General features: G+C 42.6%; 1 protein-coding gene across 1 annotated transcript in view; it reads left to right on the top strand.

Annotated features, from left to right (window-relative positions):
* CPED1 (cadherin like and PC-esterase domain containing 1) overlaps positions 1-15145 on the top strand; it is a 170010-nt gene that overhangs the window by 54127 nt on the left and 100738 nt on the right. Inside the window, exons 13-14 of the mRNA XM_075025008.1 lie at positions 9688-9844; positions 11337-11505. Coding sequence (XP_074881109.1) covers positions 9688-9844; positions 11337-11505 — 326 coding nt within the window. The remainder of the gene's footprint in view (positions 1-9687; positions 9845-11336; positions 11506-15145) is intronic.

The following is a 15145-nucleotide window of genomic DNA, read 5'->3' as shown; positions in this document are numbered from 1 at the left end:
AGCAGGATTGCCCAGCTCCAGTTTTGGGCACAAGAAAGGCTCCTGATGTATGCACAGCAAACACTCTCTTTGACAGGTTTTGCCTGGGAAAGCAGTGGAAATGCTTACAGCGTTGCCTCCCTGATTTTCCTGTACCCTAAGTGTTTCGGGTTTGTGTGGTGGGTTTTTTTGGCAGCGGGGAGAGGCGGCAGGGCGGGCTCCTGTGAGAAGCCGCCAGAAGCTTCTTCCCCGGCTGGGAGTGGGCCCCGCCTCTGGCCCAGGCCGAGCCCGCCAGCGACAACAGAGGGAAGAGGGGGAACCTGCAGCAGAGAGGGGGTCGGGATGGGAGAGGAACCCCTCTGCAGACACCAGGGCAGGGAGGAAGGGCAGGAGGAGGCAAGATGGCAGGCTGTCCCCCCCCAGCCCACGGAGAGGAGGGGAGCGGAGCGGGGGAGCAGGTGCCCGCCTGCAGCCCGCGGGAAGGACTCCCCTTGGAGAAGTCGGTGGAGGACGGTCTCCCGCGGGAGGGAGGGAGGGACCCCCCGGTGGAGCCGGGGCCGGGTGAGGAGTCCTCCCCCCGAGGAGGAAGGAGCGGCAGAGACAAGGGGTGAGGAACCGACCCCAGCCCCTCTTCCCCTGCGCCGCCGCCGCCGGGGGGAGGAGGAGGGAGAGAGAGAACCGGGAGTGGGGCTGGGGCGGGGAGGAGGGAGGGGGGGAAGGTCTTCTAAGGTTTGGGGTTGCTTCTCGTTATCCTACTCCGATTTGATCGGTGGTAAGTTAAATTGATTTTGTTTCTTCCCCAAGTTGAGCCTGTCTTTTGCCCGTGACCATAAGTGGTGAGTGATCCCTCACAGTCCTTGTCTCGACCCACAAGTGTTTCTTTGTATTTTGTCCTTATCCCACCGTGGCCGGCGGGGGGAATGAGGGAGCGAGTGGCTGTGTGGTGCGTTGTTACCCGTTGGGTTTAAACCACCACACTAAGCAATCCAGACTAGTCTGTCTTTTCACATAAGCATTTGTCTTCCTTCATCTCTTCCATGGCCCAGCCTGTGCCATGCATAGCTGTTTTCTCTCCATCCAGATCACTGATTCTTTTCAAAGTAATACTTTTGCTGTATGCCTTCCTTCTGTGTTTCTTTTCATTAATGTCACTAGTGTAGAGACTTTGAGTGTCTACCAGCCTTGCGTGCTCACCTGGTCACCTGCAGGGCTGGCCAACAGTGGTAATCACTCAGAAGGTCTTGGGATAGACGTGACCCTATGAGATTGGGTGGGAGAGCCAACAGTCCAGCTGTGTGACTGTGCTCTCACTATGTGACATGTTTACTGTCTGGTGCTAACCCTGCACCAGGTTTCTTCTCCCCCTGCCTAGCATCCCTGGGTTACTCTAGAGTCAGCAGGAAGGGTGATGAGGAAGCAAGGCCCAGTGGGACCACCTATATAAGAGAGAAATTATGGATTAAATGTATTTTCTGTTGTAATAATTCAACATGTCTGTGACAGGAACATGCTTCTTTATAGGGGGATCTTTTGCCATCTGGCCCTTATAAATGTCTGCATGCAAGTTGTGATCGGTTTTGTGCCTATTACCTTTCTGCTACTGAAGTGTCTAAGAGCCTCAAGAATGGCTAATAAAATCAGCATCCAATTCTTTTGAGTTAATTTTTATTATGAACTACATGGGGCAGGGTTTTCTTTGTTTTACAACAGGGTCAGATCTCAGCTAGGACAAAAAACGTTCTTCTGTAATAACAGCAAATACAAGGAGACTGAAAAGAAGTAAAGCAGCTAGATGAAATTTAATTACTTGGTCTATAGTATTCTATATTCTACCCTGTTACTAGTACAGAGTTGTAGCTGTGGCTCTAGTCATGTAAAAGCCAGCATTTCCACTGAGTTGCTTTTTCCAGACTTTTATAGCTTATCTGTAAATTTATGTTCTAGTATGAAGGGTACACAGAGAAGCAGCAGCTGTTCTGGAAAATATTGAAAAAAACCCCCCTTATCTTTTAATTGTGAGGATGCTTTACGAATGAAGAAGCTAACACTGTATTTAGTAAGTAGTGTTCTCCAAGCACCTGCTGAAACAGAGAAGCAAAAAAAAATGGTAAATGATTACTCTAAACTGAAGCTGTATTTACTGATGTTTTTAAAGGGGAGAATAAATAACACATACATTTTAAAATGATGCACTGTCATCATTTTGTCTTTTTAGCTCTGAAACTTCACAGGTGTTTTCTAGCATGAATTTCAGTGCATTCCAACCCACAGTTTAAATTCCTTTCCCTCTACATCTGCTTTACTAGAAACTTTTTTTATACTAAACGTATTTTAGATAGTTTAAATTTCCAGGAATGACTAGTACTTTGAAATTTCTCCATTCTGAATACTCAGGGTGGGTTGCTTTGAGATTAACTGTATTACAGAGGGAGGGATCACTGCAATTTTTTTTTTTGAATATGAAAACCTTTTAAGGACAGCTAGATCAATAGTCAGTAGTGGGTGGGATATTGAACCTGCAGCAATGTGCACATCGCAAATGAAGCTTATAACATGTCAAAACCATTGCAGGAGAGTTAAGTATCAAGCAAGAAATCATACTCCTGTGGAATCAATGGAAACTTTGCCAGGACTTCACTGGGGGCCATGTCTGCCCCTAGTCTTTGTAGCTTCCTTCAAAAACTCAGTATCTGCTTTGGGTTTCACAGCCACCCTTTTCTAAATGCATAGGTTATAAAACTGAGTGTTAAAGGTTCTCTCTCTTTAGCAACCCCAAGGCATAATGTGTAAGCCATAGGAGAGTACTAATCTTTGTTTCAGAGTCTTTTCATCCAATAGGTCAAATGGATAACAGGAGGCAATTAAATGGAATAGGTCTGCTTTCTGTGACAAGCCTGCAATGACCTCAAGGCATGTAGTGGCAGTAGTTCAACTGAAATCATCCATCCTCCAAAATCAACACTGAAAAATGAAAAAAATGCACTTTTAATGCTCATTACTTTCATGGTTATGCAGCTTAGAGCAGGTTGGTATACATGACTGAGCAAAAGGTACTATAAAGATAGTAGGCTTTATTTTGATCAAAAATCCCCTAGTCCTGGAGGTGCTCGGAAGTCTTCCTAAGACTCTCTGAAAGCTTTTTAAACATATCCTGCTGTGAAGAAATCTTTGCAGCTGTTTAACACACCTTTTCAACCTTCAAAGGCTGGAAAATTGCCCAGCTGTAAATACTAGAAGAGGACCAGGTTGTAGCAATGCAACTTGCCCGGTCTGTATCAGAAATAAACTCTTTGAGCTCCAGCAGCCCACACCAGTCAGGCAGATGGATAATTCCAACACAGGATGTAATATGAAGTTGTCTAACTCACCGAGGTGCCCTGTCAGAGAGCAAACCTGCAAGGCTTACAGAGAGGACCTGTTTTCAGTCATTCCTGAATATTGTGCTGCAGAAACTGCTGAGAAATGTGAGGTGACTATAATTCTCCTTTTTTTTTCTGTGCGAGAGAATTCAGGCTCCTGCTAGAGACAGACTATCACTATGAAAATCCAGGAAGAAGTTCGGAAGGCTTCTATGCAGATGGAAAGTCTCCTGTATACATTCAGGATTAATGTACTTTTATTTTCTGAAGTGATGTTTTTCCTGCTAAAAAGAAAAGCAATTGGATGAAGACTCTGCAAGTACAAATGTACTGAGCTTACAATGTCCTTTATGAAAGAAATGAACAATGTGCTGGGCTCAGAACAAAGCACAACACCTTAGTTATGTTTTGTCCCATCTCTAGCTTTGTGCTTCATTAAACAACCAGGAGCTCCCAAGGTGACTCAAGCGCTCTTGAAATGTTTCTAACGGATCTGACAGTTGATAGGCACTTTAGAAGCAAAATGACCTCCTTCTCACAAACAATAGTCTCAATCGTTCCTTGTTCCATGTTTGAAGTGTATAAAATATAGCCTATCTGATCTTGAACAAAGTAAAAAAAAAAAAGTAACAAAACCATATCATAACCCTCCTTGTAACATCAAAGGATAATATAAAAGGAAGGATAAAGAAGAGGACACATGCTCATTCATCTTCTGTTTCCTTTTGTTTCAACTGAGTGTTACTCAGTTCAACCAGCAGGGTCTTCTCCTGCTAAATTCCTTACCTTTGCAGATCACCAGATGTTCACGTTAACCTAAGTGTTCCATTTACCACCAGTCCACATGGCTGCAGCCGTGTCAGCGCTGACCTGGCTCTGCTCCAGGAAGTCTTAATTTGTCCAAATGTACTTCTAGCTGTTGGTAAACCTTTTGCTCAGCCACACATTGTAACTCTTAAATCAGCTATTCTTTATTGTGTACGTATTGAATCTCATGTTACACTTCAGAACTCTGAGCCAAAGACAAGTAAATAACTTGGGAGCTGGAGATGGGGAGAGAGGCAGCAAGAAGTCATAGCTGTGTTAAAATACTTGAAAGGCCTCATTAGCTGTCAGTGTAGCTGCTATGTTAGATATACCAGTTGTCACTGTCAGCTGATCTGTTTGACTCTGTGGTACTTTGAGAGATTGCAGTTGACAGAACAATATCTACCTCCAGTTCATGTGACAAAGAGGTACTTCATTTTTTGATCTGGAGGTGTTGACTTGCTTTGGTGGATCTTATACCTCCCTTTCGCATGTGCCTCCCAGCTGTTCCTATGTCTCAGATCTATGTTTTACTTGTTGCTGCGGTTAGAGGGCTAATGTGTGAATTCAGCTGAGAACTTGTGGTGGCTTCCTTACCCATCAAAATGGCATCAGGGAGACCACCCTAGGCAGAGGTAAAGTTGTGCTGTTTGTCAGTGTTTTCAATGGTACCATTTCAGAGATGTCAGCATAAGAAATCTTCCTCAAGCCAGAATTTTGAGGAAGTGAAGCATTTCTTTTAAGTGAAAGCGGGTATCTGGCCTTAGGTCCTCTGCTTTACACTGCATTGTCACAAATGGCACCAGCAAAAGGTTCTTGTGGCAAAGCCTGCAGCTGCTCCTCAGGAAAGGCAGCAGTCTGTGTAGCCTTTCAGTTACTGCATAGCCACTTTAAAAGGGAAAATGTTCTTTTCTAGTTTACATGTTTTGTTTTTTTTTTTCTTCTTTTGATCTTTAGAGTCTGCTACAAAAACTAGTGATATTAAGATTTGAATTTTTGAAAGAGGGGATGTAATCTGGGTATGACACTAGGATGCTTGGACTCTTTCTAACTTGGTTACCTAAGCTGCCTGACACATCAACTGCTGAGCCTGCCTCACCTCTTCTGTTATAAAATGTTGATGTTATTTACATACTTCAAAAGGACTGGTTAATTAACAACAGCTTGTAGAGTGATTTCAAGATGGAAAAACATGGCAATTACTGCAAACAGTAAAGGCACTGCAGGCTAATTTTCATTGATGATAATGTTGATTAACAAATTTACAGCTCTAATAAACACTGTTGCTGCTTTTGAGTGCAAGAGCAGGTGAAGAGTTGCCATGAGAACTGATGCAGCTGAGTGTGCTGCAGTTCAGCACTACTGATGTCTCTCTATTATTATGATAATTGTATTCATTGATTACTAGGAGTAGATTTTCCAAAGTGAGGGACTGTCACTCCCTGTTAACTCTGCCTGATGGTTACATGCTGTGTGTCATCTCAAAGGAGCAAGCACCTTGTGACAGTCTCACTTCCCCTTCTCGTTCTTCCAGCCACCCTGAGATGGGCTCACTCCCAGGTGGATGCTAACACAAAACCAACAGAGGTATGTAAGGCACTGTACAAACAGGATGCTCTATAGCATGAGGGATAATGTACGAGCATTTCCTCATTTTTATTTCTTGATGCTAATCACCAGCACCCTGAATTTGTTTAACTTTCTCTTCTTTAAGAGATGCCAGGTTTCCATTTTTTTTATGTTGAGGCATATTGCAATGACTTAGGGCAATACTAAGGATCTTCTACCCAGTAGTTTGAGAATTTCAGGACACTTCCATTTTTTATCTGTCCCTACCCATTTTTAAATTTTTTTTGGTATATCCAGCTCCAGTAAATGGTCCACTGGGTAGTGACGGATGAATTAATGTCAAAGTAATCTTTTCTATCTCCCCCAAACAGCTAAAACTCTCATTTGAGGGGGGGTAAATGTAGGTACAAACCTCATCTCATTCTCTTCAAACTCCATCTTGTGAGTTAATACCATATTTACTTGTTACTTGTTGCTTAGCAACACAATTAAAACCATATTTTAAAAAGGAAAAGTCACTCTACTTTCTCTTGAGTAATGAGCTCAACAGCCATTTTCTGCTGCCTAGTTCTTATTTTCAGTGAAATATTTGTTTTCTTTTAAATAAGAAAATTATGGTTTGTGCATTTCCCTTTTCTCAATGTTATGGTCATTTTAACTAAAGCAATTGCTGCAAAATGCACACCTTTGACATAATTTGGCTTTCAGATGATCAGCTGAGAAGAGCTGTCATTCTTGTCCTTTGCGTGGTTCTGTTAGTGTTGTCACGTAGCTATGGCCTAATGTAAAAAGTGTACATGCTGTAGGGAGCTTGGTCTGGAAGTACAGTTCTGCCTCCTTTCAGCTGTGTGCTGTAGACATCAAGGTAGGACAGCTTGTCTCTCTCTTGTCTGCCACCCTAGGCAGCATTGGCAAGGGGGTAGCTTAGGTTGCTGTCATGGGCTTCATTGGGTTTTGTGTGACTTTGATCCCACTCACAGTCAACAGGTCAGTGTCTTGCTGTTTAAAGACCTAGGCCATGAGATTTGAACTCAAGAGTCTGACGGTGCTGGGCTGTTCCTGATGGATGTGCTTACAGTACCAAGATACAGGGGCACAGGGCTTGGCTCCATAACTCCATAGATAGTTGCAATAGCAGAGGACTGTGTCTTGCCTTTTTACCAATGTGAGATAAATCAGAAAAACATTTCTGCAGTCATCTGTGCACTGTGGAGAGCCTTTATGTGTTTTAATAATGCTGGTTTTGCCTGAACACCAAAGCTGTATGATCAAACTTTACACTCTGGGAATTATTTGCAGCTGCAAGTAAGTAGCTTAGTTTTCTTGCATAGTCAGTGAAAAAACAGACCCTTTCCAAGAGCAGTTCAGAGCCAGTATTTCTCTTAGTGCTCCAAGGACTGGTCTCGCGCTCTCTCCACTGCCTAAAGACAAAGCCTAAGAATACTATTTTGCTAATATAGGTACTTCAGTTAGGTAACTGAAACAATGCATAGGAGTAGTTGCTGTGGGACCATTGTGAATTGCCATGGTGACATGCCAGTCTCTTTATAGGGTGGAAATTGCCATAATGAAATGCTGTTGTGCCTTTATAAGGAAGATATGGAAAAAATAGCACTTAATTTAGCAGATCTGTTCCTTGTACATATTCAGAAGCAAGTCTGCTAAATAAATGATTTAAAGGGAGTTTATTGGCTTATTCCTGTGTGGTGGGTTGACCCTGGGAGAAAGACTATAAGAAAAGGCTTGTGGGTTGAGATAAACACAGGGAGTTCACTTACCAATTACCATCACCAGCAAAACAGACTCAACTTGGGGAAATTAGTTTAATTTATTGACAATCAAATCAGAGTAATGAGAAATGAAACCAAATCTTGAAAGACCTTCTGCCCACCCCTCCCTTCCTTCTGGGCTTAACTTTACTCCCAATTTTCTCTACCTCTTCCCCCGCAGTGACACAGGGGAATGGGGGTTGAGGTTGGTTTATCACACGCTGTCTCTGCTGCTCGTTCCTCCTCAGGGGGAGGACTCCTCACTCTTCCCCTGCTCCAGCATGGGGTCCCTCCCATGAGAGACAGTTCTTCATGAACTGCTCCAGCGTGGGTCCTCTCTGCGGGCTGCAGTCCTTCAGGATCAGACTGCTCCAGCATTTGTCCCCCAAGGGTCCACAAGTCCTGACAGCAAACCTGCTCCAGCATGGGCTTCCCACGGGGTCACAGCCTCCTTCAGGCACATCCACCTGCTTCGGTGTGGCGTCCTCCATGGGTTGCAGTGTGGATATCTGCTCCACCGTGGACCTCCATGGGCTGCAGAGGGACAGCCTGCCTCACCATGGTCTTCCCTACGGGCTGCAGGGGAATCTCTGCTCTGGCGCCTGGAGCATCTCATCCCCTCCTTCTGCACTGACCTGGGGGTCTGTGGGGCTGTTTCTCTCACATATTCTTACTCCTCTCTTCTGGCTGCTGCTGGTATTGTGCAGGTTTTTTTCATGCTTCTTAAATATGTTCTCCCAGAGGTGCTACCACCATTGCTGATGGGCTCGGCCTGGGCCAGCGGCAGGTCTGACTTGGTGCTGGCTGGCATTGGCTCTGTCGGACATGAGGGAAGCTTCTAGCAGCTTCTCAGAAGCCACCCCCTCTGCTACCAAAACCTTGCTGTGCAAACCCAATAAATCCTGTTGCTACTGCACAGCCAAGTAGGCAGACAGCAGCCTGTTTTGTCTCTGTACCATCAACAAACAGGTAGTCACTTACAAAGTCCAAATCAGTTATAATGCATAACACAACACAAAGATGCCAGTGAGAGTATAATCTGAACATCAGGTGCTATATTAATAAGTGCCTGGTTTTGATTAGTAAAGCCTTTAATCCTGCTAAGTGGTGCATGTAAGGCAAAGGACTAGATTAATTTTAGATCCCGGTTGAGCTTGGAAGGCTGAACTGAGCTGATCTGCTGAACAGCTGATAAACATAGACAATCACAAATGTCATTTTAACAGGATCTCTATGAAAATGAATAGTTCTTTTCCTTGAATGGCTGCTCACAGCTCATCTCTAGAAATACAGCTTCAGTTTTATTTTTCATTTCATGTACCAAAGTTGAGAATGCATGCTTTAAAAGAGAAGCTATACAAATAAATTCATAACATTAGCACAATGCAGTATGTCATTAAAAAGATAAGTAATAAGGTTTGGTAATAACGTGAACAGCTTGACTTTTCCCTGACTATTACTTAAGAACTTGAAATGTGAGGTGTGTTAGAGTTAATGAAAACCACCCTATGTGAAATAATGACATAACATAAGGGCTCTGTGCCTTTTTATCAGCACAGTAAGAGCAAAAAATACATACCACCTGTTGACTGACCTCACATCACAATATTTTGATACTGTTAATAGTTACATGCCTCAGTAATCTTGAAGTCTCTGGTATATCAGTCCTGCTCCCACTGTGTTTGGTGGAGAATTAAGCCTCCCATAGGTTTCAGTAACTACAAAATGTAGCCTTAAACAGTGAACCTAGAAACCAGGATACGTGGTAATTTACTGAGCTGTGTGATTACAGTGGCAAAGTCCCTTGGTCCTTAGTTAAAAAAATTTCTTATCTCCATTAATTGTAATTAGGGTTACGTGAGAAACAAAGTTTTGTTATTCTGTATTTAGAAATAAAGGATTTCTATTTAGAAGAAGGGGGAAGGTGGTGATTTTGTATGCAGCACTCATGCGCTCACCTATAAAGTGGGAGTTGTAGCTAAGCCTCTGAGCTTGCAGCTGGAAGGGGGTGCTTGGTGGGTGTCAAACTCTCTGCTAGCAGATCCAAAAAGGATTATAGTCTCAGCTTTTGTTATTTTACATTTTCAGCTGATGCTGGTAGCTCCTTTATTGTGTTTTACACATTTTATCCTTAACAGCAGGAGTTGACTGCTGTTTCCAATGCTCTGCTGACTTTCTTTCTCATCCCCTTGGTACTTTTTCAGACCTGCAGCTCCCAGTTGTCACCCCAGAGTGCTCCGGCCAGCCTGGGCTGTCAAGGGCCAGTGTCTCAAGCAATGTGTCGCAGGGCAGCGAAAGCACTGACAAGACACATACTGACCATCTGCAGTACTGGTGGAAGCAGAGCACGAGCGCACAGCTGTAAGCTAATGATACCCCACCCTCAGAAACTGCGAGTGCTTTGGCATGCAGTTAGTTGAGAGTCAGGGATGCAGAAATGTAGCAACAGAGGAGACCACAGCAGGTGGAGCACTTAGGTGCTTTGCATCTATTATATTTGCATAATGTTTTTTTCTGTACTAGCCAAGCTTGCACATTTTGTGTGTGAACAGCTAAGTCTTTACGTTGAGGGCATTGAAACACCTAGACAGATAAATACAGACCCAGAGACACCCCTGAATATTTAGGTCTCACTGTGGCTGAGCTATGTCCTGCTCCCATCTCTGCCTCGCCCCTACCACAGGCGCACATATGTAGTCCTTTGCACAAAGACCCTCCCTTGAGTGAAGAACCAAAGAGTACTTGAGAACTGGCTGTCCAAGTGCTGTTTCCTCTGTTACAGTATCTCACAAATTTTATGCTCGGAGGACCTACCATTCTGCAGAAGGGGGAAAAAGGTCTCTTTAAGATAGGTATTATTAGACTCTCTTAACAGATTGCAAAACGGAGGTCTGGAAAGGCCGCATTTTGCCAAAGATTACCCAGAAATGGGAGGAGAGGCCTGTGCTTTTTACCAGTAGTCAGTCATAGAGACCTGTAATTTGTGTAGTCATCTTCACATTGCATTTGCTATGAGGTAGATTGATACTTGGAGATTTTAACAGGCAGAATAATAACCACATTTGTGAACATGCCCAAGTATAGCTCAGATTTCCCCAACTAATGAGCTTTTTAAATAACACATTTTTCCTTTGGGTTTGTTTTTTTCTGTCCTGTTTCTATGGCTGATTCTTTTTGTGTGGACTATGGGAGCTGTAGGCCAGTATCTAGAGAGCCATGTCACTTCCAAGACAAAGTTAGCTTGCATAATTCTTTTATGTTTAGCTGATTTATTGTGGGTTATTCCTAGGTGTCATAAGCTTTCATAATATTTGGAATTACAGTTTATGGCTTTCATTAGGGAAAGCATGCAGTACCACATGTTTGTGTTCTTCATTACATTGAAGAAACTATTGCACACAATAGTGCAGTCTTTCCATAGGGTTGTGGGGTTTTTTTTTCTGAATTCACTACAAATCAGTGTTAAATCTGGATACTTTGACTATGCACTTCTGTTATTTAAGTTGCTTGGATTTCTTTAACATTTTTACCTTCTCTCTGAATGTCCTGGGTTTGCAACAATTACAGTATGCCCACAATTTACCCATATGTACTCTCAAACATAACTACTTCCTAACATAGTTATTTTCTATGTATGGAAATTAAGATTTAAAAATTCTGAAAGCAATAAAAAGACTTGATGTAAAGCTCTGTTCCAGCCTGCTTGGTTTCATCTACTCTGTTGCTTAACTCAGGGGTAAAAAGGCTAATTTCCTATTTCTGCTAATTTCACTGTTTCACTATTTTCTTATAGCTCATTTGCCTCCTTTGCAAAAGCACTTCATTAATGCTGTGTATTTTTATTACTTTCCAGGAATCAAGCATCAGCTTCACCAGACCACAAGGACATCCTTAAAGCTCAAGACCTTTCTGTCATCATCAAAGCATATGTGCTTGTGACATCCTTAACACCTCTGCGGGCATTCATTCATTCAACTACCACTGTCTGGCATCCACCCAAGAAGAAGCACTTTTCTGTAAAGGTAAAACATTTCATTTCCTAATTTTTCCATCTTTCAGGCAAAGTACAGAGATAGAAAACCAGATAATATCTTTCTTCTCTTTTACCCCTTCTTTATTTGCAGTCCACAGCTGACAGTGAATATTCTCTTAATATAGGACTTTCATTTCTCAGAATGAGTGGTGTTTGCTTCATGAAGCAGGGAGGAGTTGCCCTGTGCAGTGGGGGTTATGAAGGGATTTGCTTACCTCGGAGCCCATTTTTATTGGTGACATTTGACAGCAGTTGCGAGATTGGAGTTTTCTCCAAAGCACAGCAGTAGGGGTGCTGTCATGCAGTAACCTCTTTTGCCTGGATATTGACAATGTTGTAAAAAAGGAAGGTAAATATTTAAAATAGTTTGTTCAGATTTCTTTTTTTAGGTGCAGTAAAACAGAATGGAGGAGGGTCAGGGCACTTCTAAACAAGCGGAAGGAAGTATGCCATGCAGAGGGTGGGCCTCCCATAGTCTCGGTGTTATGAAGAAGGATGCTTTAATCGGATTAACTGTGGATATCTCCAAGTGCCTGGAGAGTTCCCCTTCTCTCCACCTCTAGTTTGCTCAGCAGTCCTATGGATTTCCAAACATGCCTTCCCATTCCTTTGTTCTTTCAGCAAGGAACTATGCTTGCAATGCGGCAGCTCTTTGTGAAGGAACTACAGTTCTGTGGCTGTTCCTTTCCTTTTGAAGGAATAAGGTCAAAAAATAGCAGCAATTTCTTGAGGTCACATAGATCAGCTCCTGCAGCCATCTGAGGATTGGTGCACTTTGCCCATGTAGCCCTCTTGGGGTAGGAGCAGGTCTTGGCTTTGGGTCAGTCTGAGTGTTGTGGTGTCACTGTCAGGACTGTTGATGATGCCAACCAATTGGTATGTTCTACAGTTTTAGCTCTCTCAAAGTTAAGTGCCTAGTCTAAGCTCTTTATCTGATTCTAGTTATTGGAGAAACAGACACTTCTAGAGAACAAATCATTCCACCCAATTTAGACACTGATTTTGGAATGAAATGAGTTTTCTGCTAAAAGTGTCTGCTTCCTTCCGTGGGCTATGACATTCTTAGAGAACATGCCAAATTCTAGATTTCCAAAATTAGGTGAGGTGAACCTACTTCTCTTTCTTTTCCCCCTTGGAAGCTATGGAAGCCCATGGAGATATATTATTTTTACATTTATTTTCCTCTGTTTACATTTAGGATGACTAATGTTCACTCACTTTCAAACCTTGAGGTTCAGTATTGTTTTATGTTTATTAAAATAGCACAATGCCTAGCAGCATCACTATCGCAGCTGAAGTAGGGACTACTTTAAAGGCTAGTAGTCATTAGTAATTGTGATATGGCTCTGTAAAATAATTCCCACTGAGGGAAGTCTGCTGAACAGGGTGCTGGCCACCATTTACAGAGCACTTTGGCAGCTGAAGAAGCAATAAAAATGATAGATAGAAGCAGCAGCACATCTACAGTAGTTCCAATCTGGTTACTGTTGCTGTGGTGGTATATCTTCCACAGCTTTAGGCAGACTTGTCAAAATGGCAAGAAATACACAAAAAATAGGCACCACAGAAAGCACATTCGTAGTGATGTATAGATTGAAATGCAAATTAAGAGAATGATGGAAAGTAGGGTGTATAAGACTGTCTCTCAGCATAAACAGTGTGCCCTATAAAGAACTGGGAGAAGTCAGGGAGTCTGCAGGAGAAGTGAGACACTGGGAATTCATGGAGTGGCCAGAAAGCACTACTGGGAAAATCAAAAAGAGGCTTCTGTGCTTGATGCAGAGGCATCAGGCAGGAGATCATCAGTCAGAAAACAATACTTGGGAGAAGGCTTGAATTCAACTGTTGGTATCCTTTGGGATAAGATTACATCAAGTTTCTCGCAAACATGGAGCCATCGCTTTTGTTGCTAGTGGGATGTACAATGCCAGCAGAGTGATGTCCTTTCCCAGGGTAGCTAGTGGAGCTATGTGAGTTTGTACCAGCCAAGGAACCTGGTCCAGAAGGCTCCTAAGCCTTCAGTTTCTGCCAAGTCTATTGTGTAGGAAGGAAAATTGGTTGTTAGATTGTGAAGGTCCAACCTGTCAATAGTCAATAAAGACAGAAAGGATGTCTAAGACCTGTTCTTCCACCGATTGACAGAATACCCGTCAGCATCACTGGGGACTGAACATGCCTGTAGAGGAGACTTAGGTCTGGAAAAATACGCTAGTGTTTGATAATGTTTTTCCCCAAGAGTAGCTAGCAGAATTATTTTTTTTTTAAATGAACAGATGAGAATAATTTTAATCTCCTGCATTGCCATCATAGATGTGCTGCTTTCAGTAATGCTGCACAGTAATTTAGAGACCTCTTCAGTGTATATAGGCCTCTGGTCAGCAAATTTTCTCATACCAGTATAATTGAACTATTATCGATGAGAAATTCATCCACAATTGTGGTTAACTTGGTTGCAACATTACTATCAGAAACTCAGTATGTTAAGTTCAAAATTTGATCCCCTATGGACAACAACACTTTATGGTTGCTAGAAGTAACCAGAATGTGGTTATATGAAGGAGAGCTTTTTAAAAAGGCTGGAGATGTGATACCAGGTAATATCAAATGATTAAGAGAAACTGTGTAAAGAAAAACCAGGAGTTTAATGAATTAAATAATACTGCATTCCCCACTGCTTCTTTGTTAGTAAACTATTTTAAAACTCATATTTACTTATCCTAATCACAGTGGCAAGGCTTCAGAATGACTCCTTGAATAAGCATTGGCCAAGTGGCAGTTCAGGAAGAGTTCAAGTGTGTTTTGCTCACCAGCTGCCAGGTTTTCTCTGGATTATACATATTTTAGTATCTCAGTTCAGAAAGCAAAAGAAGGTAAATCCTGAGCTGGCATGGATTTTGTGTGTAGTCAAGGGGGGGCAAAATTGCGACGCTAGATTTGGGCCCTGGTTGCGGAGATGCAGGGGAAAGAATGGCTTTCTGCCACACAAATATTTTGATATGAGACTTGCGTAATAGCCTTATTTCCCTGAGGAAATTTGGAAACCCCTTATTTAGACCATCTGTGCATTGAAAAATTAATAATAAAATAGAAACTTTCTATTTTGCATATGGTACCAATTAAGGGATGGGTCTCTGTCAATGTATGCAATAATTCCCTTAGTGTTAATGGACATTATGCATGTGTATTGAGCAGAAGGCTGACCCCTGAATAATTTTCTGTTTTATAGAGGCTGGTGTGCGAAACAAGTCATTTATGATTAATTATCTCAAGGTTTAACACACTGTGAAGTGCTTCCTTTGCCCTGCCATTAACCTTTCCCAACCTGGCCCCAGTTCTTAACGAAGGGATGCACTTTTGTACACTGTAGTGGTGCTATGTCCTGCATCACCTGGAAAGGCTCTACGGTGCTGTTGGCAGCTTCCCGCAGCCCGCGCTCTGGCTCACCATCCCTTTGCTTATCCAAAATAGACAGTCGGGTGCCTCCTGGATTTGAATTCCTTGACTGGCGTTCTTGCATAAGCCTTAATACCCTCCCTCTGCTGAAACTATGCTCTTAAGTGATTTTCCAGTTGTGCAGTGAAGTAAACATAATTTATTAGAGCAGTTTGCTGTTAAGATTGCTGTGGTGT

The sequence above is a fragment of the Buteo buteo genome, chromosome 4, assembly GCF_964188355.1.
Source record: "Buteo buteo chromosome 4, bButBut1.hap1.1, whole genome shotgun sequence".
In the NCBI taxonomy this organism is placed as follows: domain Eukaryota; kingdom Metazoa; phylum Chordata; class Aves; order Accipitriformes; family Accipitridae; genus Buteo; species Buteo buteo.
The sequence above is the reverse complement of the archived record's forward strand: the minus strand, read 5'-3'. Positions and strand labels throughout refer to the sequence as shown.